The following is a 26,916-nucleotide window of genomic DNA, read 5'->3' as shown; positions in this document are numbered from 1 at the left end:
CCAGTTCCCACATGCAGTAGGGTCAGCCCTGGCCCTGAAGTACCCGACAGACAAAGGCACCGTGCAGGTCAGAGAAGCCACCCCGGGCTTGCCAGCCCATCTTACCGATGGTGCAGTGCTCGCCGTTCCAACCGGGGCTGCATTCACACTTGCCGTCGCGGCAGGTCCCATGCTCTGCACAGCGCGGGTGGCAGGCCCGCTGGTCGCAGGCCGCCCCCATCCAGCCATCCTCGCAGCGGCAGGTGCCCCCCACACACACGCCATGGCCCCCGCAGTCGGCAGCACAGATTTCTGTGGGGAGGAAGAGGTGGGCCCAGGAGACACAGGAGAGGGAGGAGAAAGAAAATAAACATAAGTACTGAGCAAGTTGTTGCTGGGAACAAGAGTCACACTTAGCTACCTTCCTTGGCTTCTGGGAGCAGTTGGGATTCCAGGGGCTGGGGAAGCTAATCTCCGTGGACAATGACCCTTGGACAAGAACAATTCTCTGGACAGAAGCCTGTCCCAAACCCATTCTTCGAAAAATAGGATGAATGGAAGGGCTCTGCTCTGTTTGCTTCCCCTATTGCCAGCCTGTCCCCAAGTCTGTGCTTGCCACTTCCAAAGGGGACTGTCCTGCTGAACAGATGGGAGGAAAAGTCAAATTTAATTAAAAACTGGTTATGTGTGAAAACAGTGAGGATGAGTCTGCGATCGCCAGAGAAGGGCTAGTGGGCGTGTCCTGGGGCCTGCGTTTTGGTCCAACCTTGACTCTGATTGACAAGGGGTGAAAGGAAGGCTGGACCCTGGGCCTCATGTACTCTAGGAGGTGGCTGGTTGGTGCTTTTGCCGGGTGTATGTTCAGTGCTTTGCCACTGCAATTCCAAGCACCATCTAAATGGCCTCTCTGATCCAAAGCAATCAGATAGGGGGGCGGGGGGGGGGGGCGCACTCCACAGTGGGAGTTGTCTGGCCCTTCACCAACACGTACATGACCTGATTCACAAGCCCCTGGGGCCTGGGGTCAGCGCAGCTTCATGATCATCCAGGCAGAGGCTGTGGAGGCTCCCAAACACAACTGCTGTTTAGGGACCGGGCTGACCAACCATGGCCACGATGCCCCCTGCCAGGGCTCTAGAGGGAGACCCTGACTTGATTCTGTGCCTTGTGGCCCAACCATCTTCAAATGAAAATCCCACCACCTTTAGTTTCTTTCAAATTGAGTTAATTGGCACCTGTGCCAAATTGCATTTGCCCATTACTACTCCCTTCTAAGCTACTAATCGTCTAGCTATTTTTGAGAAAGAAAAGAAATGAGATCCTAGAGGCTCAGTCCTTCTTATGAGTCTATAAGGCAATGGCTAAAATGTTCAAGAATTAAAAAATAACACAGTGAGTTACCATTTATAGTGAGTTCCCACGCCAGACACCTTGCCAAGCACACTGCCTGAGAAGGGAGGAGAGAGGCTGCTGTAAAATGGGTGCAAGAGCCCTGACCTAGAGCCAGACTCAGGAGCTTCTGAGCTGCGTGACCTTGGCCAGGTTCCTTGACGTCCCTGATGTGCGGAGTGTGGGCAGTACTGATGCTGCCTCATAGCCCCTGTGCTGACCCTCAGGGCTGTGATGAGCATGCAGTAAAATGGATGACAGAACGGGCTTGGCAAACGGCAAAGGCCACAAACTCAAGAAATGTTTCTCGGGACAGTGAGTTTTAGACTAGGAGTCCAAGGATCAGGTTTGCAAGATCTGTGCCTGCTCAGCCACTAATCTGCTATGTGACCTTGGGAAGGTCACTTCCCCTCCCTGGGTGTCAGTTTCCTCATCTACTGCAGGGGGGACCTGATGGCATTATTCCTTCCGGCTCTAAGGGAACTTTATGTCTACATCATTAGTACCCTCCATGTTACAGAGCATCAGCTACCCCGAGGCTCAGCTCAAGTGTCCCTCCTGCTGAGTGGAGTCGCCTTCGATTCATCCTGTGGTTGTTCTATTGCTCCTGGCCTTCCCACACTACATGGTGGAGTGGTTTGCTGTTTCTGTGTCTGTCTCAGTATCAGACTAGGGATGCCTGAGTCTGGATTGAATTCTTCTAATCAGGTCTAGGCCTGATACCCAACACAAATCTTGGCACAGAACCGACCCTTAATTAAGGTTGTTAGCTAATGGATTAATCTGTGTTTGCCTGGGGCTATAGGTGCCTGAGACTGTAAAACAGATCACAAACACCCTACTCAGCCTGGTGGAAATCAGTCCAGGACTATTTATCTACTTATCTCTAGTGAGTTGCCCTGAGGGAAACTTGCCAAGTGAGGGGAGGGGGGTAGCAGTGTCATTCCACCAAGCAGTCCTCCCGGAATGGGCCTTTCTCAGAATGCCCTTCAAGCTTCTTTCCCTTCTTCGCACACAGACCACAATGACACTCTGCAGGCCCCAGGCCTCCCCGAGTCCTGTTTCTGCAGTTGCCATCCCTTCTGCACCTCGCTCCTAGGGCCCTGGCCCCTGGTGACTCTGGAGGCAGAGCCTGCACTCAGGGCTAGAGCTTCCAGGGAAGCCAAGAGGGAAGATTGGCTTGGCATCTGTTTGGCTGTACTCAGCACTCTTTCAGGTGGCAGTTTATGGTGGCAGCGAGGTGGGGCCACTGCCTGGGTGCTTCAGGCAGCAGGGCGTGCAGAGTTGATGGGGGTGGAGAGCTGAGGAGGCAGGCTCTCTCCACAAATTGACTTCAGGTCTTAGCCAATAGGTAGTTCAATCCCTTATTAAGCAGGCTGGAAGCAGTGGGATGAAAAGCTAGTGACTTGGAATCAGATGTGCCTCCAAATATTAATTCTGCCAGTTATTCAACCATAGGCAGCCTACCCACTGGCCCTGAGCTTCAGTGTCTTCCTCTGTAAAATGGGGATGATGATAGCACCCAGTTCAGAGGGTACAGAGTTCCTAATACATAGCAGGTATCGATAAATTCATACTGATTCATTATTCGTCCAATAATATTCCATGCATGCCCACTACGTGCCAGAGACTTGCCTGATGCCAGGAATCCACGGGTCAATAAGATACGATCCCCTCCCTCCAGGAATCATAGTCCAGACAAAACACAGACTGATACTGGCATTCCAAGACTAACCACCTAATCTGCAGCCGTTACTCACTTCTGCACCTTTTTGCTTATGTGCAATGAAGGAAAACCAGGAATCTTAGGATCAGACAGATTTGGGGTCTACCCTTGGCTTTGCCACTTGTTGGCTGGGTAACCTGCAAGTTGAAAGTTATGGAATTCACTGAGCCTTGCTTTCCATTTCTGTAAAACGGGAATAATAATTCCCACTTCACCCATCTCACAGGGCTGGTGTTAGATCAAATGAGGTAATGTGTGGGAAAGCTGTTCTTGGTTTAATAATGAATGCTTATTCAGGTTTTACAGTTTGCAAAGCACCCTTCATGTACCATGTCTCAGTGAACTGTTAAACAATGCTGCTATCTTTCCTAGAGGTGATGCTACTGAGACCCAGACAGTGCAAAGGAATTCTACAAGGTCAGGTGGTCTTCTGGTCCTTCTTCCTCATTGGACAATCCTCAGAGCAATGCTGCAAGACAGGAATTTTTCAGATAAGGGAACGGAGAGGCAAAGGGGCAGCTTTTCCTTTGAGGGGAACTTGGTTCTTCAAGCACATCTCCCCATTTTCTGGCTCTGTTGTTTATCCTTTGTGACAAATCAGACCCTGGATAGATGTGAAGTGAAATGAGATCCTCCACAGTTCTCATCCAGAGATCGCGGAGCTGTCCATCCAAACGCCCCATTTCCTCACCAGTTCCTCTAGATGAGCTCTCCTGGCCTACAGCACCAGTTGCCTGGTGGCCGGGCACCCCTTCATCCACCCTTTACATGTTGGGTTGTGAGCTCTTACACATTTTAATGGAAGGGGCCTGAATAGGGGGACCCTGATGTTTATGGGGTGCTGACAGTCACACAACCTGTCAGTGTCCAGGTTCTCTTCTGCCTGAGCAGATGGACTCACTGACATCTCAGAAGCCTGAGATGCTACTTTATCATTTGTCCTCAAGCCATAGGCACCGTTTTTATTGTATTTATATATACTAGTGTGTGTGTGTGTGTGTGTGTGTGTGTGTATATATATATATATATATATATATATATATATATATATATATATATATTTATATATATACTTTTGTACTTGAAATAAAAGGAACTCCTTTATTTTTCCTTCTAGATTCTGCTTTGACATTAAAGCAAACAGAACTTTGCAGAGTGGTGGTGAAAACCTAACAGTATGATGCTAAAGAATGGGCTTTGACAGCTCATAAGCCCTTTACGTGACGTAAGTGGGACTTTGTGAAATTTGGGTCACGACTGGTCTCTAGGTTTCAAGTCTCCTCAAATGTAAAGCAGGGATGACACCCATTCTGCAGAGAGCTGGTGTAGGAATTACACTCATTTGTTTAATTTCGTAATTTCTCACTCTAGCGGGCGCTGGAGAGCCAGTGGTGACTATGACAGGGTTCTTTCCTGACCTCAAGAAGCTGACATCTAGCATGGCAGGCAGACATACGCTCAATCAATTCAACCTCAACATGAATGGAAGGGAAACTGCTAGCCTAGTGCCATGTGTGATCAACTGTGCCCATACAGTCTTATAAAAAAGGAAATGAGGTGGAGTGGCAAGTATACCAGACTGAAGTCAGAAGATCAGTTGTGAATTCTTGTTTATGCAACACACGCAGTACAGGTGAGCATTTGATAAACGCTGGCTGACTTTCATGTGATTAACATCAGGGCTTTCTTACTAAATGCTGGAGGGTCAGAGCTGGAGGACTCTTCTGAAGTTCCATGCAGTACACAATTCATAGGATAGACTTTGGTTCAGATTCTGACCCCCCAGTTTCCTTGGGTCCCTGTGGAGTCCTTGAGAGAATGACTTAATCTCTCTGAGCCATACTTCTTCACCACCAGAATGGGGAGGGTAATAATGGTCCCCTACAGGGTGAGGAGGGATAATTGAAAGAAGTATATGTGAAAAGCTCTATGTCAACTGTGCTATGTACATGATTGACTGATGGGGACCTAAGACGCCCTGTATCAGCACAACTCCTAGTCACCAGGCAGAGTAGCATCTTCCTGAAGAGGAAAATATTTGCTTTTCTAGTAATAGCCTCAAAATTTGGATATTAAGCCCTTTCTCTGGTACCATCAGCCAAGACCTTCAAAACCCAATTAGAAGCTATTTATATTTGTAGCGTAGGCATCCTCTTGAAAACAGGTGAAAATTCCCCACTGTTCTAAATTCCACGCCTATAAAGTTCTTGACTGCGCTGTATAGGTCCTTGGAGGTGAACCAGGTTAGGCCCAATGACACCTCAGGCCTTTTCCTAGACACTCCCCTTCCCATCCCACCTATGCCCTGCCTCACCTGTCCACATCCATCTCTCTAAAGCCCACCTGATGGCAGGCTCTAGCTTTTATTCATCATGGTTCCCTGACAGCAGGCACCAGGCCTGGCACAGCATGAGCTTTCAACAAATATTTGTTGAGAGAACAGATGAATTTTAAAAGCTCCATGGAAGAGGTGTTATGTCAGTTGGCTCAACTCTAGCTCAGTGCCATACTGTGCAAAATTTATTTGGTTAAACATATGCACACGGGCTCAGTCTCCTTTGTGCCTGCCTAACCTTCTTAGAAACTCATCTTCTCTGTCCTATCTGGGTTTGCTCAGTGGGTAGAGCGTCGGCTGGAGGACTGAAGGATCCCGCTTTCGATTCTGGTCAAGGGCATGTACTTGGGTTGCAGGCTCTATCCCTGACCCCAGTCGGAGGGTGTACAGAAGGTAAACAATCGATGTGTCTCTCCCACATTAATGTCTTTCTCTCTCTCACCTACAGCATTATCTAAAAATCAACCGGAAAAATATCCTCAGGTGAGGATTAAAAAAAAAGAAAAGAAAAGAAAAGAAACTCATTTCTCCAATATTCAACCAAAATCGCTGTAAGTTTCAAGTGTCTCAGTCCTTACACCCACACACACATCACCCTTCATGCCAATGTCTGTGTCACTACTATTCTCTTTCTGTAACGGAGGTGGATACATGAGGAAGAGGTGAAAAGAGTAGGGGAAGGTAGAAGTTTTAGCTATTGGTTAATTGTGCCCCAGGCTCCTCTCATTAAATGTTGATTTCATAAGAGCCTGGATGAAGGCCCTATCTTGGGGCTATGGTTTAATTTGTCCTGACTTACTTTACAATCCTGTTCATTAAAATAGCTGGTAGGGGAAGCCGTGCCTTTCCCCTAAAGGGAGAGACTGATAGATAATTTTCCCATAAAATTTCTTCTCTGCAAAGATGCTCAAAATTGACATGAGTGGGGGGTGGAGGGGACCTCACCCAAGGATCTGTGCACTTTCCTGCTGAGCGAGGAACAGATCCAGGTGCAGCTATTTTTAAAATTCCAGGGATGTCTATAAATAGAGGCTTGGCCCAGGGAGACCTCCCGGGAAGCCCTTTAATAAGCCTGTGCTTAGCACAAAAAGGGATGGCAGCGAAAACTGTTCTATTTTTCTTAGGATCTGAGGTTCTTAGAGTGACCTTACATCTTAAGGCTTCAGACATTTTAATAGAGGGTTAAATAATTTAAAATGATTCCCACTAGGATGTTGTTTCATCACTCACTCATCGGAGTTAGTGCATAGCTTGGGGAATTTCTCTGAAATCCTGGTACATTTTAAGTCCAAGCCACACTGCACAGCTTTGTAGGCAAAAAAGGGAGGAAATGTAGGACCATTGTTGGTGGCACACAAGTGTTATCTCATTCAATCTTCCCAACAGTCCTGCAATGGTATTTTCACTCCTGTATTGTAGTTGAGGAAAAACAGCTTGAAGAGATTAAGGGACTTGCTCAAAGATACTTAGCTAGAATGAAAGGTCACTAGGATTAACACAGCTATTTGGTCTGTAAATTGTGGGACCAGGTTTTGGCAAAATCTCAGATGTAATATGACATATCTCCCTGACGGTTAATTATGTATTAGATCATCATCCCAGCTAAACTATAGGATCTCTGAAATAAAAGTCTGAGTTTCCTTCCTCACCCTGACCCAATGTTCTTCATATTAAGTACTTTTCCTTTTGCTTATCTGTCTGTTCATCCTCCATCCATCCATTAACCCAGCCATCCATCATGTCATCCAACCATCCCACTAACTGTGTGATTTGGGCAAGGGACTTCATCTTTCTGTGCCTCAGCTTTCTCTTCTGCAAAGTAAGATACAGACACCAACATCTCAGATTCATGTGAGGCTTAAACGAACACCATGTAATGTGCCTGGTATTGTACACTCTTCCATAGAACAAACACTCACTGTGTGGCAACCATATCACAGTTATGTGCTGAAAGGTCCAGGGGGAGGGAGGGATTGAAGACACTGGGAAGAGCAAGGGGATGATGTCAACAACTGAGGTTCCTCTGCATAGCTGGAGGACTGGATCTGGAGCACAAAGAGGGGCAGGCGTGGTGGGCACCTCATCCTCCGGTGAGAGGTAGGTAGGCAGAGACCCGTGTAAAGGACGGGCTGGGATAATGGAAAAGCGCATAACTAATGCTTTGATGTTCTCAGGGAGGTAGAACTCTCTGCTGAGCAGGATGCTGATGAACAGATGTGGAATTTTGAAAGAGCCCCTTGGGAATGAGAGAAATAACTCACAAAATGCAAGAGGACTGCAGCTGGGAGGGCCCAGGAGACGCTAAAGATCAGGAGCAGGATGTGACTTGGCTCCGGCGCTCAGAAGCCCAGCTCTAAGATCAGAGATGGCGAGTGGTTGGGATGGTCCTGGGTTTTGCAAGGTGGATGTAGGAGGAAGGCACAGAGATGAGGGAGCTGTGAATGTTGAAGGAAACGAGCTGGAGGTGAAGGACCCTGGGAACAGGAGAGAAGGAAGGAGAAGGAGAGGGAGCCAGGAGCGAGCTGACGTTGGGCAGGAAGTGGCCTGGTCCTGGCCAGGGCATCTCCTTTAGGCAGGTTTAGAGGCAAGAGACAAAAAGAGGAGGACAATTTGGAGCCGGTTTCGTGGTCACAGCAAGAGAAGGCACCTCAGAGATGCTCTGCATTCTATAGACAGGAACACGAGGGCACCGAGAGAGGAATGCCTTGCCCTTTGCTGCACATTGACACGCATATCAGTACCTGAGTAAGAAACTGATGGCTGCCTTAGGAGAAGGGCATGTACTAGTAAAGGGCCCCGCTAGACAAATGGCTAAAAGGGGGTAAGGGTGGGGTGCTCACCACACTCGTTGGTTCCTCCTCTGTGCCTCCACGGTCTGGGTTACCCTCTACCCCATGCTCAACTCTAAATGTGCTTTGAGTTCTGACTCCAACGCCACCTCTTCCTCGAGGCCTCTTTCTGGTGCCCCAGCTGGAAGGGGTTTCACTTCCTGTGCTCCCAGGGCTCTTTCTGTGGACTTTTCTTTATCAGGGCTATTCGTGTTACCTCCAAGCCCTGCCATCCTCAGGTTAAACTCCGCATTCCACAGTCTCTTGCCCGGGAAACGGATCTGCCGCATTCCCGTAGTGCCAGATTCCAGTGGTATGAGGCAGGTGCCCGATGGAACCGCTCAAGGCTCTATGATTGTGCACAGGACAGAGGCCTGGGTTTAAGCCGGCTGGATATAAGAGCCTGCTCTGCTACTCCCCAGCTATGGGAAACAATACTGCACACCTCCGACTTTTTATTTTTGTCATTTATAAAATGGTGATCAGGGCACCTATCTACCAGAATCTTAAATATAGACAAAAATAGATTTAAAAATAGATAGGGTGGGCAAAAATAGGCTTATAGTTGTGAGTATGCAAAACACAGAGTTTATGACACTCTTGCAATAATCATAACCTGCGTGTCTTTTTCCATATGAACAATTATAAACCTACTTTTGCCCGTCCTCGTATCGCACACCCGTGTGTTAGATACCCCTAGACTGGGGATTCAGAAATTATATCAAATTATTCCTATCCTCAAGCAACTCAAGTCTTCCAATGCATAACTGAGAACAAATGCCCGGCACACCGTCAACTAATTACAAGTTAACTTTCTCTCCCACAGGCCAGCTATCCCTATGTTTTGAACAAATTGGTTCGCAGAGAGCACCTGCTCTCCCTCCCTCCCTCTCACTAAAGGGGCAGATGGCTTTTTAGTCTCAGGGCCGGTTTCAGGAAGAAGCCAGAAGGGGAGGAAGGTACAGGAAGGAGCCTCCGACTTCCTCACAGTAATTAGTCTCCTTTTGACACTGAGGCCAAACCAAGCCACTCTCCTGAGCTTTTCAACTTCCCTCCCGGTTGCTGCTCCAAGCCGTGGCTCTGTCCCCTGGATCGGATCGAGATGGCAGCCAGCTAATGAGCCTTGGAAACTGCGCGGCCTTTCACCTCACTCAAGGAGCTGGGGAAGCTTTCAACCCAGGCAGCAGAGTGGATTTTGGTGTGTCAGTGCGTAGCGGTCTCCACACCTCCTTCCCCGAGGACTAGCGTTTCAAGCGTTTTGAAGCACCCCTCTCAGAAGCAGTAGCAGCCACTGCTGTTCATCTAAATTGGAGGGCACTGGGCTTCCTGCCGAGAGGTGTTCAGGCCTCGCGTGGAGGAGGCCTTCGAATAGGGTCTGACTTTGCTGAAGGATAACAAGCTAGCCAAGGGCCGGTGAGCAGAGAAGCTGAAGAACGTGACTGGGATGTGTATGTTCCGCCAGGGCTGGACCACTAGCCAAACCCCACGGAAAGGACCCAAAAGGGTGAAGTGAGAGACAGGCTGATGTTCAATGTTCTTCCCAAAGACCTCCAACCATGATATCCCTTGTGAAAGGCCCATCATGTGCTCATCTATCTAACTCTCTCCTGGACACCTCCACCTGGATGTCCTCCAGGTGCCTCCAACTGCATGCCAGTATCAGAGTAATCTTCCTAAAACCAAACCTGACTGTGCCGCATCTCTGCTTAAAACTTTCCAGTGGCTCCCACTGACAGATCAAACCTAAACTCTTTCAAGGCCTTTCATGATCTGAGGCCTGTCAACTTCTCTCACCTCTTCCTCTCTCACTGCTGCCACAAATACCCTAGAAAATTCCAGGATCTGTCTCATCTTTGTTGCAGATTTTTTATTTCTCCAGGGGCTGCTGCAAGGGGCTTGCCTCCTCCTTCCACCTCTGCCAACTCAGATCCAACCTCCATGACCCACCATCAATTCCCCTTCCTCCAAGAAGCCACCGGATCACCCCAGAAAGCAACTGCTCTTTCCCTTGTACCCTGGTGGTAGTGTCCACTACACTGTTGGTCATGATCCAACTCACCTGGTTCCTGGAAGTCGTACCAAATTTATAAAGTGGCCCTTTAGAAACCTGATACCGGATTCATCGACAGTATCAGCATAAACCTTGGCAAGAGCTAACGGCAGAGTTATGCAGGGGGTGAGCACGGGCTCTGAAGCCCAGGAAGGCTGGACTGGAATCTTGTTTCCCCAGAGTGGTTTTGGGCAAGTCACCCAAGCTCTCTGAACCCTGGTTTCCTGAGAATAACACCATCTGCAATGTCAGAAACTTATGGATTTGTTGCTTGAATCAATCATGAAGCTGAATCAATCATGAAGCACATACATAAAGGAGCTTTATAAAATTTCCATTCCAAGAACAGTTATTATTTTTAAATTACAAGTTATCATACCAGCAGTTCGATTCAGGAAGACAACCAGAGATTTCATGTAAGATATCAGCTTGGGCATCCAAATAGAAACCTGATTCAGAAACCCAATTTCAGGAGGGCTTACATTTGCATACTGAAGAGCTCCGGTTGTGATAGAAAAGGTTCCAGGGCTGTCGGGGGGGGGGGGGGGGGAGGGGGGGAATTCTACTAAATTACAAAGCTGACAGCTCCTGGTTTGTCAACCTTTAACTCTGGCAGTATTTCTTAGTCCTCCTGTCTGGACCCAATTTCCCAGCCTTTGATTAAATGTTAGGAACTGACCATCTCATTGTGTTTAAACCTCCGCATGACTTCCTAGACAATGGGTGGGCTCGTCTCCAACTGCTCCCAGCACCTCCTCTTCTTTCTCTGCCTCGGTGTCAATCTTTCAGATATTTATTATTCTGAACTTTGATTTTAGGCTAGCACTTGCTGCTGGGAAGGGGTACAGGAAATGTCAAGTCTCAGTGGATGTTATTCCTCGGGTGAAATTCTAACCCTGAGTTTCCCCTCCCATAACATACCTATACAGAAACAGTCCAGTCTGATCATTTCCTTTTGATGTTTAATTGGATGTCGGTACTGTGCTTTCAGGGCTGAGAAGCTAATGCTGCCTCAGAGAGGGAACAATTCCAGCTACACAAATGACACTTGTAACAGGGGAGAATGCTCAACGCTGGATCTAATTTTCTCTACCATCCATGAACGTAAGACAATTTCTCTGGCAATAAAGCATCTCACTCAGTCTTTCTGTCATTAATAAGAATTAAATTCTGTTCCCTCAAATTTAAATGTAATTATATTTTGCCTCGTAAATAAAATTGAGTTACTATTTTCAAAATCTAGCACTAATGCAACTGCTATATTTAGAGCTTTAATTTTTTTAACCCTGTTGCTACTTACAGCTTTTTTTTTAAGTCATCAAACTTCTTTTGCGGTCAATTGTGACTTAATTTGATAAGAGCTTTTCTGTTCCCTATCCATCTAGTCATTATTGTTATTAAATAGGTGTTGTGAGTTGCTTTTCTTTTTGGTGGGGGATGAGAGCAAAAGAGAAGAAACTGGAAGCTCAGAGGATCTGAGCTAGGATTCTAGAAGGCCCCCCCTAAGTAAAGGTAGAACCTACACCAAGTCAAGCTGAGAGAGCTAAAGAAAGGGCCCTACTAGGGAGTCTGAAAGGAAAATCTACAACATGCATTGAAACATCTTTTTGATTTGTTAATCCTCATCCAAGGATATCTCTTCCATTGATTTTAGAGAGAATGGAAGGGAGAGAGAGAAACATCGATGTGAGAGGGACACATCGATGAATTACCACTCACATGCACTCTGACCAGGCTGGGATTGAACCTGCAACCCAGGTACATTCCCTTGACCAGAAATTGAACCCACGACCCCTCGGTTTCAGGGCCAACATTCTAACCACTAGGCAACACTGGCCAGGGCCATTGAAACATTTTTTAATCCAAGATTTCCAGTGAGGCATTCAGTGAACTCCATGATTTGGACCTTGCCTACCTTTCTGACCTAACTTCCTGCCCACACTCCTGTGGCTCCTGTTCTCCAGTCAGTCCCAGGTGGGCTTTCCAAACAGATGGTGCTCCTGCATGGCTCATGCTTCTGTGTGTGCTCTTCCCTCTGCCTGGACTCCTCCCTCCTTTGTCACCAGGGCGTCCTCTCTCAAGGTCTGGCTTACAAGTCTCCTCCCTGGGGGAGACTTTCTCAGGTCCCTCTCCGCATCCTCTCTTGGCTGAGCTCACTGCTCCTGGCTTTGTGCTCGCAAACCCCGCTGTACACACATCATCAGAGCTCTAGTCATGTCTTATACTAGGTGTTGCTTCCTTCATGGACTGTGGCTGTCTGATTCTCGGTGGCCCTTGCCCACACATAGGGAAGCCAGAAAAGTTCATGAGTAAATGAAGTAGACAATGTGCATGTTAGGGGTGGGGGCAGATGCACAGGTGTACAGGTGCACAGGTATGCAGGTGCACAGGTGTACAGGTGCACAGGTGTACAGGTGCATAGGTGTACAGGTGCACAGGTGTGCAGGTGCACAGGTGCACAAGTGTGCAGGTGTGGAGCTGTGCTGGGTGCTCTCTCTGTGGAGGCTGTGTTCTGCTCTTGAATGGAGCTCACAGGAAGCTTGCTGTCCTGACAGCAGACTGATGCTAATGCTCTGTGGCCCTCATGCTATTACCTGGGGATAAGGGTGCCAGCACATTAATGATGCTTCATCTAGAGCAGTGGTTCTCAACCTTCTGGCCCTTTAAATACAGTTCCTCATGTTGTGACCCAACCATAAAATAATTTTCTTTGCTACTTCATAACTGTAATGTCGCTACTGTTATAAATTGTAATGTAAATATCTGATATGCAGGATGGTCTTAGGTGACCCCTGTGAAAGGGTCGTTCGACTGCCAAAAGGATCGCGACCCACAGGTTGAGAACCGCTGATCTAGAGTTGGTGACCAGTGTTGGTAGTGGAGAGACTCAGGAACCACAAAGAAACCAAGCTTCTGAGAGAGAAACCAAGGTGTTCAAGGTCACATAGACTCAAATGCAGGTCAGAGTCTGGATTTGAGGACAGAGGCTACTTCACTATATTAACTGCCCTCAAACATAAAATGTGTTAGAGTCTAAGGACTGTTTGGCTAATTTAGATCTAATCATTCATTCTAAAAATATATACTAATACTTTATTGAGTGCTTATTGAATGCCAGCCACGGTGCTAGGCATTTCATTGACGCATATTAAAGCTAATTTGGAAAACAACAATGCAAGGCAGGTGTCATTAGCCCTATTCTCTGGATAAGCTGAGTCTGGAAAAGAAAGAGTCTGGCTTGGTCTCTCTCCAAATACCACGCACATGCTGCCTCCAACCCTGTACCACCGAATCTCTCAAACATCTCCACCTGTTATTCCATGAAACTCAGTTGCAATGAAATGATAAGAATCCTAACCCATCAGCGTGAGCATTTTAGGGGCAGATTCTTTGCCATGTACTGCTTCTATGAGCTGGACCAAAAGGAATAAAATGTATTGAGAGGGTCTCTCAAATGAAAGTCATTTATGGAAGTCAAGATTGCAGAGGGCTCGCAGAGTAGTGGAAACAAGGAATGAATTCATGTGGTGGGGACAGAGGCTTCTGAGGAGGGAGAGCCAATGGAGGGCAGATGGCAAGACTAAGGGATCATGAGTGAAATGCTGTCCTGGAAAATGCCACCGAGCCTGAAGTCTTCTTTGGAAGTCATTTGGGTGTGACAAAAAGGTAGGCTTTTCCAATTTTAAAGACCATCCTGAAGAGGTTAAATTCCTTTCCTTTTCGGAAGTAGCTCCAAGCCAAGAGGATGAAAAGCTAACGAAAGTACTCGGGGAAGGCAGGGGCTGTCAGTGCTGCTGCTCATGCCCACCCTATGCAAAAGCTATGAAGCATCCAGGCATGGTTGCAATACATTGTTCCGTTTTCCACAGAGCTGAGGAGGGTCCTTGGAGCCAGATCTGCCATTTACTGATGGGGTGGGGAGTGGGAGGGATGCTGGCAAGGAATTTAACTTTCTGAGCTTCAAGTTCCTCAGCTGGAAAATGGAACACTTACCTCATAGGGTTCTGACGAACCTTAACTAAGATGACGGTTGTCAAGCACTTAGTTCAGTACCTGGGAAATGGCAAGCACTAAGAAACCGGTGGCTCTTCAGCCAATGCTCCATCCTGTGGCTTGTCAGGGAGAAAGACAAGATGACTGACAAGGAAACCTCTTTGGATGGGAAGGGGGCCTGAGGTGAGAGCTGAGAACTTGGAAACAATGGGCCTGGATTTAATTAAAACTCTGACACTGATTAGCTGCGTTACTTTCAAGTCATTTCCCTCCCCAACTGTTTCCCATTGGTAAAACAACAGCAGTAGCATCGCCTCCATCATCATCATCACTATGATCACCCTCAAAGGACTGAGGAAGTGAAGTCCCCTGGGTCCAGAGTTGAGGACAGAGGTGTGCTGAGGGCAGGGGATGGGGCGTGTAACCTGTGCTCTTTGGGGGCAGGGATCTGCTCAAACAGTTATCTTGTGTGTTTGTCAGGAAGGAAGACACACAATGAAGCTGGATTTAAGGAAGGATTTCTGACATGAGACTGGAAGCTACATTGCTGGCAACCCAGAGGTCTGAGTAAGCACTTGTATAAAACCTGACTTCACTGTTTCCACAGACCTAACCAAAGTGCCGGGGACCTTAGCTCACATTTCATTACAGGCTGGTTGCTGAGTCCAGGGCATGTTGACTTAAGCTGCTTCCATGAAATCCTGTTCTCTATGCCAAACAGCAAGACACTCCTCTCAGGGAAGAACTCCCTCCCTTCCTCCGAGGGCCAGACGGTGGGGGCCCATTCCTGCCAAGCCCACAGCCCACAGTCAGAAGCACTCTGACTGTGTCTGCTGGGCTGCAGCCCCTGGTGAGAGGGCCCTGTACCAGCCCTGCTGTGCCAGGAGCAGATAACACAAATAACACGACTGAAGTATCCGCTTGCTGGTGTCTGAGTTGTGCCAGACACTGTGCTAACCACTTCGCTTGTACTTTCTCACTGAATTCTCACAGAAGCCCATGGTGGTTTTACCTAGGAGGAAACTGAGGGTCCGGAGGTGGAGCAACTTGCCGAGCCATTCACATAGTGGGGAGCAGGTCTTCTGAAACAAAGCCTGGTGCCTAACTCCCTGAATGTGAAGGGTCCCTTGGCTGTGGTCCCTGAAACTCAATGATGAGTTTCACTTCCATGGAGTAAGAGTGCCCTTGGGAGGGAGGTGGGGGTGGGGGGGGGGGGGGGAGACAGGACGTGCTCACTCTGGGCAGGCAGTGTTCCACGTGCGGACATCCCTCATATAATTTAATGATCACATAGCCCTCTGAGGTGGGCACTGATATTAACTATTTTTCAGGTAAGGAAACTGAAGCCAAGAGAAGTCAAGTACCTGGCCAAGGTCACACAGGTAGCACGTGGCAGAAACAGGAGTGAGCCCAGGCAGGTACTGCCTACACAGCAGGGGATCTGGAGAGACAGCCACCATCCAAGTGCTTTCACTGGCCTTTGGACTGGCTTCAGGAGGGTGGTGACAGCTGAGGAGAAACAGAGGCCTGTAGGGAGGCAGCACAGAGTGCTGGGCAGTAGGCCAGCTGAGGCCGCAAGCTGGACTTGGGCTCCCAGCACGGCATGACATGCTGTGCACCAGGACCAGCGTTGCTTAGGCACATTGCTGCAACTCCCAGAGCCTCAGTGTGATGCTGTCTCACGGGGCTGGTGCTGCTATGGGGGGGGGGGGGGGAGGTATCTGTGTGTGTGTGCCATGCGCGCATGTGAATGTGTGAAATATCTGTTAAATTTTTTTTTATATAAAATATGTTTTTATTGATTTCTGAGAGGAAGGGAGAGGGAGAGAAGGATAGAAATATCAATGATGAGAAAGAATCACTGATCAGATGCCCTCCTGCATGCCCCCTACTGGGGATTGAGCCCGCAACCCGAGCATGTGCCCTGACCAGGAATCAAACTATGACCTCCTGGTTAATAGGTCAACATTCAAGCACTGAGCCACACTGTCTGGGCTGAAAAATCTTTATATGCTGTGAGGCACTTTACAACACAAATTGGTATTACTGTTTCAAGGGGAGACTAATTCTGAAGCCATCTTTCAGATTCCTGGCCTTGTGGCAGTCATGACACCGTTTCAGTCAGTTATATGTTAGAGATTTAAAAACTACAATCGATATTCCTGAAAGGCATATCTCATCTTGCCTCTATCAAATGCTCTATCAAATGTCTTCGTTAATATCCAGGGCTCTCAGCAATGGGTATTTCAATCATAATCATAACAATAACATTTAATGAGCCCATATCATGGGCTAAGTAGCACACTAAGTGCCTTTTTAACATTATCTTAAATAATTCTTTAAATAATAATTCTCCAAAAAATAACTCTACAAGGTAAGTACTATTATTATCTCCATTTAACAGCTTAGAGAGGTGAAGTGACTTGCCCGAAGTTATAACTAGTATATAGCAGGGCCAGTATTTCAGCCCAGGTCTGTTGGACTCAGGGACCCTTTGCAATACATGGCGCTTCTTTGCCTTCACACGTGAAGCCACACGTGTGCTTGGTACCAGTTGTGGGGAGTGGGGTGCACAGAATTGAGAAAGATGAGCTCTCACAGTTCTATGCAAAGCCCCTTCCATTGGTCCTGTTGTCTCCTTTTACAGGGCCAACTAAAGGATGCTTAGGATCTCACCCAAAATTATACCTGCCTCCAAGGGAGGCTGTGGAGGCTCATCAGGGATTAACAATGCATGGATAGTTAAATATGCATCACAAACTAGCTTGGTGAACAATACAACCCAGTGCAGCTTTAAGAGAACCATCTGAAATATTGCTATAAACAGAATTATTCCTAAGGCCCTGCACATCTGTCTTTGCAATCATGTCTTTACACAAGCCTTGCAAACGAGGATAAGTCCTATTTAGACTGTGTATAGAGCATCAATCCTCCCGTCAGCAGGAAAGGTTAGTCAAAGTATCCCAAAGGAACAAATGCTGCTTGAATCTCATTGTTGCCAAAGGTCTTACCTTCCTGACCACAACCAGGACTGTTAATACACAACATAATGAGCTGACTTGAGCTTCACTTAGTTTAAACAGTGTGATGTGGTGGGGAAAGTGATTCAGGGTAAACACACTTAGCTAGAGATGCTATCGCTTTTTAGCTGTGTGTCACTGGGTAAGATTACTTAAAATTTTCTGGGCCTTATCCGTTGATTTCTCTTCATTTGTTTGTTTTCTGTCTCTGCTCCCCTTTTGTTAGCATGTAAGCTCACAAAGGTAGAAATGTTCGTACCTCTTTATCCCTTCTGATAAGAGTACCTAGCACACAGTAGGTGCTCAATGAGTATGCAAAGAGTACAGTATTATGTAAATTGGTAAAAGAGGGATGATGATTCCATTCTCACAGGTTGTGTGTGTGTGTATGTGTGTGTGTGTGTGTGTGTATTTAAGTAGCAGACACTACTTAAGGTTCACTAAAGGTGAACATTCTATCTATCTATCTATCTATCTATCTATCTATCTATCTATCTAAAAGCCTAAGCAACCGGCCTACTGGCCAGTAGCTATGATGCACACTGACCACCAGGGGGCAGGCGCTCAATGCAGGAGCAGAAACCACAGACATGGAAACATGGAACAGACTAATGAATCTCAGAGGGAAGAGGGGAGGGAGAAGGGCAGGGATCGGGCCAAAACCGGCTCTCTGACATCCCTCAAGGGGTCTTGGATTGCGAGAGGGCACAGACCAGGCTGAGGGACCCCACCAGTGCACAAATCTGTGCATCGGGCCTCTATTATACCTATACTGTACTAGGCTAGGGGATCCACATCTGTTCTCAATTAATCCTCATCTTGAGAGGGTCTATAAATCAACAAATGCTTACAAACAGAGGGTGCCAATATAATAATTCTTTGAACTCTATATGTATAAATCCTATGTTGAACCAAATACCACAATTAAGAACACATTCCATCATGTGTTCATTTGTTCCTTTGTTCATTCATTCATTCATGCATGCATGCATTCATTCATTACCATTTGCTAGGTACTGCTGTGGGCCAGGCCTATGCTAAGTCCTAAGGATGGAGAGGTGAGTAAGACATGTTTATTAGCTTCATGGAACTTACAGTCTTGCAGAGGATCTGGCCAGAAAGGCAGGTGGGGGTCAGGTCACAGAGATCCTTAAAGACTACACTGAGCTTGGACTTCCCTCTGAGGAATGAGTGGAACCAAAGCTCCATCCTGGCAGATCTCACCTAGGCACACTGTTCTCTTGGCCTGGCCTCCAGAGATGACCACCATAAAGTGAGAGATGAGATTTCTCTGAAATATCTGTTATTATAATTAACTGGTTAGGGGCGATGTTTTGACTCTCAAGGCCACCACTATGAAAGGAATGATGAGAAGATACGGTTTTTCAGTCCTCTGCCCATCTAAGAGTAGAGGGTGAAGACTGAAGTTCAGGAAAAGAAGAAAAACATCAGAGACTTGGGCACGCACTGCTATGTGTCTGAGAGCAGGGTCAGGGGCAGATCAGGACAAAATGGTGAACACGGCACAGTGGACACATCTTCCCTTTGTCCATGCCCTGCCCTTCTCTCCCCCCACACCCAACACACACATTTACCGATAGAACAGTCGTGTCCAGTCCAGCTTGGGTCACAGCTGCAAAGCCCGGTGTCTGGGAGGAAGGTTCCGTGGCCCGAACACTGGTCCAAGCACGTGGCCCGGGGTGACTCACAGTTGGTGCCTCCCCATCCCACAGAACAGTGGCACTCGCCTCTCACGCAGACGCCCCGGCCAGAACATGTGGGGTCCATGCAGTCCACTGTGACACAAAGGAAAGAGAACACAGGTAAGTATCTGACCAGCAAAGGTGAGAGGCTCCTCTAAGCAAAGTGCCCCGTAGTGAAGTAAAGGGGCTTCCCACACTCTGGTAGTGAGAAGGCTAAAAGGCTAATTCCAATGTAACCCTGATGTTGGGGGGCTAGCAATCTGAGTCTGTGCAGTAACCTAATGTACATTCTTGATAACCTATAATTAAGTTGCTGCCCCTTTCCTTCACAATCTGATTTGGCAAGACCTGTTGCCTAAATGCTCACATTTTACAGAGGCCATAAACCATGAATCCCGGAGGGGGCTATCAGTGCTGACGCCAGGCCAGTCCCTTAGATATGATCTCAAGACCCCCATCCCAACCCACTGGGCTTTTTGCAAAGCCCATGAAATGTCCAGAAGTCCCCATCCATATTTGGGGGACAAAGAAACCAAAAGGGGATAAAAGAAGGGCTTCCACCATATTGGTTTGCTCAGACTCTGGAGGCGACTCCTCTGAGACTGCCGGCATAATAAAGCTGTGTAACTCCATTTCTCTAAGTGTCGCTTGGTTTTCTTCGGTCTTCTACAACAGTAGAAGGACACAGATTTCCTGTGCAGAGGCCACGTGGTATGGAGGAGAGCAGTACCTAGCAAATGGTAAACCTGGCTTCTCAACTCTACCTGCTGATGGACTGTTTACCTCTCTGAGTCTTGGTTCCCTTACCTGTAAAATGTGGATACAAATTCCTACCTTGTGGCCTCCTTATAAGAGCTCATGAGGAAGCCCTATGTTGCAGAGGAAAGGTTTTAACATTTGACCTCTGAGGTCCTAAATTCAAGGGTCACAGGACAAAATATACTGGTTCAATGACCACGGTCAAGACATATACCTGCTCTGAGCTTCCATCTATAAAGCAGGTATGATAGAATTACCTTTCTCTCAGGTTGCTATGAGGACCAAAGACACTGAGGATTTGAAAGGACTATATAAACTGTATAAATTGTAAGTTGTTGGAAATCGGTAGCTGTTTTTCAGTTCTGTCAGGACATTCAGTAGCAAATTGTGGTCAGAGCTCATTTATAATTCAGACATGCTTTTACTTTAGTTATCAATTAAATTTTATAACCCAGTATATTTGACTTTTGCACAAAAGACTGGGAAACCCAGCGTGGGTATATTAGTATCTCAGACACAAACGAGCAGACTTTACAGATGGCAACACTCTGGGAACAGGCTGTGTATTCTGAGGGCCAGCTTATTAAAAAAAGCTCTTTTACTATTTAGGTTTTTAAAGGAGTTCAGCTTCATGACTTAAATGATGACTAAGAAGACCAGAGGTCAGGAGCAGCCACTGCTAAAAACATAATAATGCTAACACAACAGCAATAATAACAATTAAGTTTAATTTAGTTCCTCTCCTGTGCTATATTTTTCTTTTATACCTTTTATATATATTATTTCATTTAACCCTAACAACAACTCTTCGAGGTAAATACCATTATTAGCCACATTTTACAGATGAGGAAACTGAAGCACAGCGAGGTTAAAATAAGTTGCCCAAGATCACACAGTGGTAACTCAAATTTGAATCACTCCTGGCTGGTATAGATGACTTGTTGTTTTCTTTATCATCTGACTGGTTCAAAAATACATTCATCACATACACAGATTTAAACACATAAAATGGTTAAAACATAGGAAAACAAAACAAGGAAAGAAATAGGGCAACGTGGAGAAATAATAAAGCCAAATGAAGGCAAAGAATCTCCTCTCTGGCAGTCTCAGGGCACCATTTAATAATGGTTCGGGCATGACCTGCCGGAGTGCCTTGTAATTAAAAGGAATAAAAATAATAATAGTGATACAATTTTCATGACTGGCCCCAGGATCTCAGGATCTCAGAAGGATTATTCCAGCCCATTAGGCTACTATGATAATTCCCTAGATCCAGAGAGTTTTCCAATCTGTCAGGAAATGAGTCAGCGATTCCTGTCCCAGGACCTATAAAGGCATTTCCGGCTCCCTGAACACCTGACCCCAGCTTTGGGCTCGAGCTGTCTCTGAGGGGCCCTTGAGGTTGGATCTATAAATCTGCACTGTTAGCCAGCAAGCAGAGAGGGCGACAAGTTTAGTGAGAGGCCCTTGGCAGCACAGTCCTGCTCTGGCTCAGACACAGTACCTCTGTGAGGGACCCAGGAACCAGCGGAGCGAATTCCATGCTCTCCAAAGATGGTTCAGGCCGGGAAAGATCAGACGGGACTGTGAGAGGCTACCTCCAGGCCATTCATCATCAATTAATCCTGGCTTCTGAAGGTCAACTTGGTAGAGTGAGTGTGGAACTCCAGGGAAGTTCTAAAGAGGGAAGGCAGCTCCAGGAAACCTGAGCTGAACTGGCTGAGATTCCTGCCTGGAAAACACTGTCCCTGCTCATCCGAAACTCAGGGCCATTATCTGAGCCATCGTAATGGTAATGCTCTGTCATGGAGATCCTACCTAGACTGTGGGCCTGCCCTCCCTTTCTGGGGCCATTGGGGTGACAGAGACCCTAGGACGGGATTCAAGTGACCTCTTCCCATCACACTGGGGTGGTTTCCCGCATATTTATTTTGTAGGAAACTGTGTGACATGGGAAGATGGGCTGCTGGAGGGCCTGGGAGAACTTGGCAGGGAGGCGGCTGAACTTCGTGTAGACAGTCTCACTTAGTTTCTCCTTAGAAGAGGTGCCAAACAGTTATATTTTTCCTCTGCAGAGCTTGCCATTTAAGCCAAAATTTCTGGAAGAAGCTCAGCCCGTTGATGAAATGATGCGGCCTGCGAGGCCAGGCTGTAAGCACAACTGTTGCCCCAAATGTTCCACGCTTCAGTGACCACACAAGCTATTAGACGCTCTTCAGGACCCAAAATACAGTCTCACTTTTCACTGCAAAAGGCCCAAGTTATTCTCTTCTGCCCCTCGTCCAACCCCTCTAAGCACCCTGTTGGCGTGGTTCAGGCTTTAAAAAAATATAGGCCAATAAACTTCAGAAGAAGGAAGCCAGAGAGGGGGGAAAAGTAAGCTTGTTAGCTGATGTTTTATAAACACAGTGAAACCCCTTAGAACAGAGTTTGGGAGGAGGGGAGGCAGGAGGGGGGGAGGGCAAATGCCCCCAGAAACCCCATTATAAACATAGGACTATTCAATGATGTTTCACCAGAGAAACAGAACTAATAAAAGGAATCAGTCCCAGATGGTCCTCCTCAGAAAAGAAAGCAGGAGTAAAAACATTTCTTTTCAAATAGATAATGTAAATCAAAGAGCTACACGGCTCCTTTTCTTCTCTTTGTAAGTACCCTTGTGCTGGGGCACTGTCCAGGGGGCGGTGGAGCTCGACCATCCCCCTCCTCGGCCCACACAACGTGGCGGGGCAGGGGTGGACAGCCCCACAGCTCCAAGAGGAATCTCCTCTTTGTTTCTCTTTGCTTCTCAGGGTCTTCACCTCAAGTGACTAAACTGAAAAGGAACAGCAGCTGAAGGTCACCATTGTCAGGAAGAGAAAGCCAAGTTCCTTTGTGTGAGGGGCTGGCATACCTCCTCTCTCAGACAGCCCACAGCAATCTGGTCAATGTGAATAGGTTGGAATCAGGACCTGCAGTCACACTTGTGGTCCGCAGACAGCCTGTCTCAGAGAGGCGATGCTTTTCAGACACTAATTCCTTCCTGTTCCCCACTCTTTAAAAATGGGCCCATTATAGTCTCCCTTTCCTTCCCTCTATATTTTTTTAGAGAGAAAATGATGCCTTAAGAGGGGAATACCTGTTAAATCCCAAATTTAGCTCTCTTTAGAGCTCCTTCCACCCCATGGAGAAGGTGCTTGGGCCCTAGATAGTGGACAGTGGGAGGTAACGACTATTAGCGTCATCCATCAGTTTCCAAGGCAAAGTCCATCCATTTCAAAGGACCTTGGATGAAATGAGTGGAGGAGAACAGGAACTGTGCTTCGGTTGTCCCCAGAATAAACTAATAATATAAGAGCTAACATTTATAGAGCATTTACTACGTGTCAGACACTGAGCTTTACATGGATCATTTAATTCACTCCTCCCAAAAGCCCTCTGAGGAAGGCATTCCCATTTTATAGACGAGGGAGCCAAGGCTAGTTAATGGCAGAGCCGGGACCCAAGCCTACATCTGATTCCCGAGTATGGGCTCTTAAAGCTACTCTAGACTGCTTGTGAGGAGGACTCCTACTTTCGTGTGGAATTTCCATGCAGGCGAGAGGAAAGAGCACTGACTGGAATTTCGGAGGCCTGGGTTGAATCCCGACCCAGCCATCGGTTAGTTAGCTATATGACCATGGTGATGCCATTGCTCTTCCCTGGGACTCAGTTTCTTCATTTGTGAAATACATATATGTACTTATCTCACCTTGTTAGATTTCCTGGGAAAGAACTGATGCCATGGTTACATCAGCAGTTCACTTTCTAGCTTTGATTTATACAGGCATATAAGGGTGTCCCATATACATGTATATAAACTTTGAATAATTATAAAGTCAGTATTTATTAACATACCATTCATCTTCAAAATTAAGTGAGTTATCATCTGTTAAAGTGTGTACACAGATGGAGAAACCAAGATGGCGGCATAGGTAAACACCTGAAATTGCTGCCTCACACAACCACTTCAAAAATACAACTAAAAGACAAAACGGACATCATTCAGAACCACAGGAAGGCTGGCTGAGTGGAAATTCTACAACTAGAAGGAAAGAGAAAAGCACACTGAGACTCAGAGGAGGTGCGGAAGTAAAGTGCAGAGGTATGGAGGCGCACGTGGCAAGGGCTGGCAACTGAGGACGCGGTTATCTTTTTCAATCGGGAGGGAGTCACAAGCTCCTGACTGCTCTGAACTCCAGTTCTGGGCGAGTCTCTGGGGACCCAGACTCATATGGGGAGAAACTGGACTGTCTGGCATTGGGCGGAACTCAAGGGCGGCTTTCTCTCAGAGGTGCTTGCAGCGATTACCATGGGACACTGAGACCCAGGGCTTCTTAGGGCAGGGCTGAGGATCAGCCATAGCTGTTTGCTCTGCCCTGTTGATTCCCTGAGACCCCACCCCACCAAAGCTGTGTGCAGAGGCTTTTACATATGAATGGCCTGTCCCTTTGCAATCTAAAATTACCCAACAAACTGCAGTTGGGTCAGAGAGACCCAGAACATCCAAAAGAAGGCCCAAGGCCCCACAGCAGCTTGCATTGCTTCCTTCACAGCTGGGCCTCATCTGGGCACCTCCAAATCCCAAGCAAGAAGAGGAATCTGCAGACCTCTCCATAGCTCCTGCTGGGTAGCCTCAGGCTGAGGCTAAATTAGCACCTCCTTAGAGATCCCAGAACCAGTGTACCTAGTGGTCAGAGTGGGACCATCCAGATTACAATTCTTCAGATCCATAAGGGACACACTCAGGGGGCAGACTCAGTGAGCACCAAAGCTCCACTGAAGCAAGTCTTGCCCCATAAGGGTGTCTCCAGCAGAGAAGTTCTCCCACCGTAGACACAGCTGATTCTCACAGCCAATTGGCCTGGTGGTCAATTCCTCCCAGTGATACCTACAACAATCAAGGCTTAACTACAACAAGACTGTGCACAAAGCCCACAAAGGGATGCATCAAGAGTGTCCACCTCAGGTAATTGGGGAGGCTGAGCCACTGGGCCCTGTAGTATACCTAGCACAGAAAGCCACTCTATCAACACAGGGAAGCAGCCAAAATGCAGAGACAAAGAAACAGGTCACAAATGACAGAAATGAAGGAAAGCAAATGACTGGATATAGAGTTCAAAACCATGGTTCTAAGGTTTTTCAAGAATTTTCTAGAAACCGCCAGTAAATTTAGTGATACCCTCAATAAATCTAGTGAGACCCTTGAGGATATGAAAAAGGACCAACTAGAAATTAAGCATACACTGACTGAAATAAAGAATATTATATAGAGATCCAACAGCAGATTAGAGGATCACAAAAATCAAGTCAAAGATTTGAAATACGAAGAAGCAAAAAACACCCAACCAGAAAAACAAAAAATAAAAAAGAATCCAAAAATATGAAGATAGTCTAAGGAGTCTCCGGGACAACTTTAAGCATAAACATCCAAATTATGGGGGTGCCATAAGAAGAGAGAGAGAAAGATATTGAAAACCTATTTGAAGAAATAATGACAGAAAACTTCCCCTACCGGGTGAAAGAAATAGACTTACAAGTCCAGGAAACACAGAGAACCCCAAACAAAAGGAATCCAAAGAGGACCACACCAAGACACATCATAATTAAAATGCCAAGAGCAAAAAACAAAGAGAGAATCTTAAAGCAGCAAGAGAAAAACAGTTAGTTACTTGCAAGGGAGTACCCATAAGATTGTCAGCTGATTTCTCAATAGAAACTATGCAGGCCAGAAGGGAGTGACAAGAAATATTCAAAGTGATGAATAGCAAGAACCTACAACCAAGATTACTTTACCCAGCAAAGCTATCATTCAGAATTGAAGGTCAGATAAAGAGCTTCACAGATAAGAAAAAGCTAAAGGAGTTCATCACCACCAAACCAGTATTATATGAAATGCTGAAAGGTATCCTTTAAGAAGAGGAAGAAGAAGAAAAAGGTAAAGATAAAAATTATGAACAACAAATACATATCTATCAACAAGTGAATCTAAAAATCAAGTGAATAAATAATCTAATGAGCAGAATAAACTGGTGAATATAATAGAATCAGGGGCATAGAAAGGGAGTGGACTGACAATTCTCAGGGGAAAGGGGTGTGGAGAGTGCGGGAAGAGACTGGAAAAAAATTGTACACCTATGGATGAGGACAGTGGGGGGGGGGGGTAAGGGCAGAGGGTGGGGTGGGAACCGGGTGGAGGAGAGCTATGGGGGGAAAAAAGAGGAACAACTGTAATAATACGAACAATAAAGATTTAATTAAAAAAATAAAGTGTGTACACATTTTGGGGGGACACCCTGTATTTACTTTATGAAGGAGAGAGACATGCCTTTGAGCACCTGAGAGCTACATGTATGAACACACACACACACACACACACACACACACACACATGAGTGTGATAATGGAAGGCAGAGTTTGGAGGTCTAAATACACACATACTTCAGAAATGGGGAGCTAAAAGGGGAGTGGAAAGACCTTGGGCTAAGGAGACAGAGAGATTGGGCTCAAACCCAGCCCTGCCATTGGCTAGCTGTGTGACCTCAGGCAAGCCATTTGACTCTCAGAGTCTCCATGTTCTCGACTATAAAATGAAGATGATTTCCCTGCCCTACCAGGGTTTGCAGTTAAATAATGCAAGGCATCCAGCACAGAGCCTTGGGTATAGTAAGTACTTGGTGCAACACTTCTGTGCCCTTCACTGAGTAGGATTGCATTTGTCTGTCCTCTTCTTTAGGTTCATTACTATTGCTGATGGGCTCCTGGCTCAGGGTGGGGGTCACAGGGTGGCTTTCTCTGCTGCCCAGATGTCCTCTTGGCCCCGTGCGCTACCCTCTAAGTTGAGGAAGGTGCTGGGCTGCCTGCACGCATCTTACCTTCCTCGCAGTTCTCGCCCTTGTAGCCGGGGTTGCAGATGCAGGTGCCCATGATGCAGGTGCCATGGTTGCTGCAGGCCACATCGATACACTGGTTGGTGGGCACGTCACACTCGGCGCCCTTCCAGCCGCTGTGGCACAGACACCGGCCCTTCATGTACTGGCCGTTCCCACTACAGAGTACGGGGCAGGAGGCTGGGGAGAAAGCACAGGAAGCCTGGTGTGAACCAAAGCCCAGCAT

The 26,916-nt window shown here is 46.9% G+C and overlaps 1 protein-coding gene across 1 annotated transcript in view; it reads right to left on the bottom strand.

The window, feature by feature from the left end:
- Positions 1-26,916, bottom strand: part of TENM4 (teneurin transmembrane protein 4) — a 756,175-nt gene that overhangs the window by 123,186 nt on the left and 606,073 nt on the right. The window contains 3 exon segments of the mRNA XM_059708328.1: positions 106-291; positions 18,916-19,116; positions 26,676-26,870. Of these exon segments, the coding sequence (XP_059564311.1) occupies positions 106-291; positions 18,916-19,116; positions 26,676-26,870 (582 nt within the window).

The sequence above is a fragment of the Myotis daubentonii genome, chromosome 9 (genome assembly GCF_963259705.1).
Source record: "Myotis daubentonii chromosome 9, mMyoDau2.1, whole genome shotgun sequence".
Lineage (NCBI taxonomy): Eukaryota > Metazoa > Chordata > Mammalia > Chiroptera > Vespertilionidae > Myotis > Myotis daubentonii.
Note: the sequence above shows the minus strand (reverse complement) of the source record. Positions and strands in the feature narration are given on the sequence as shown.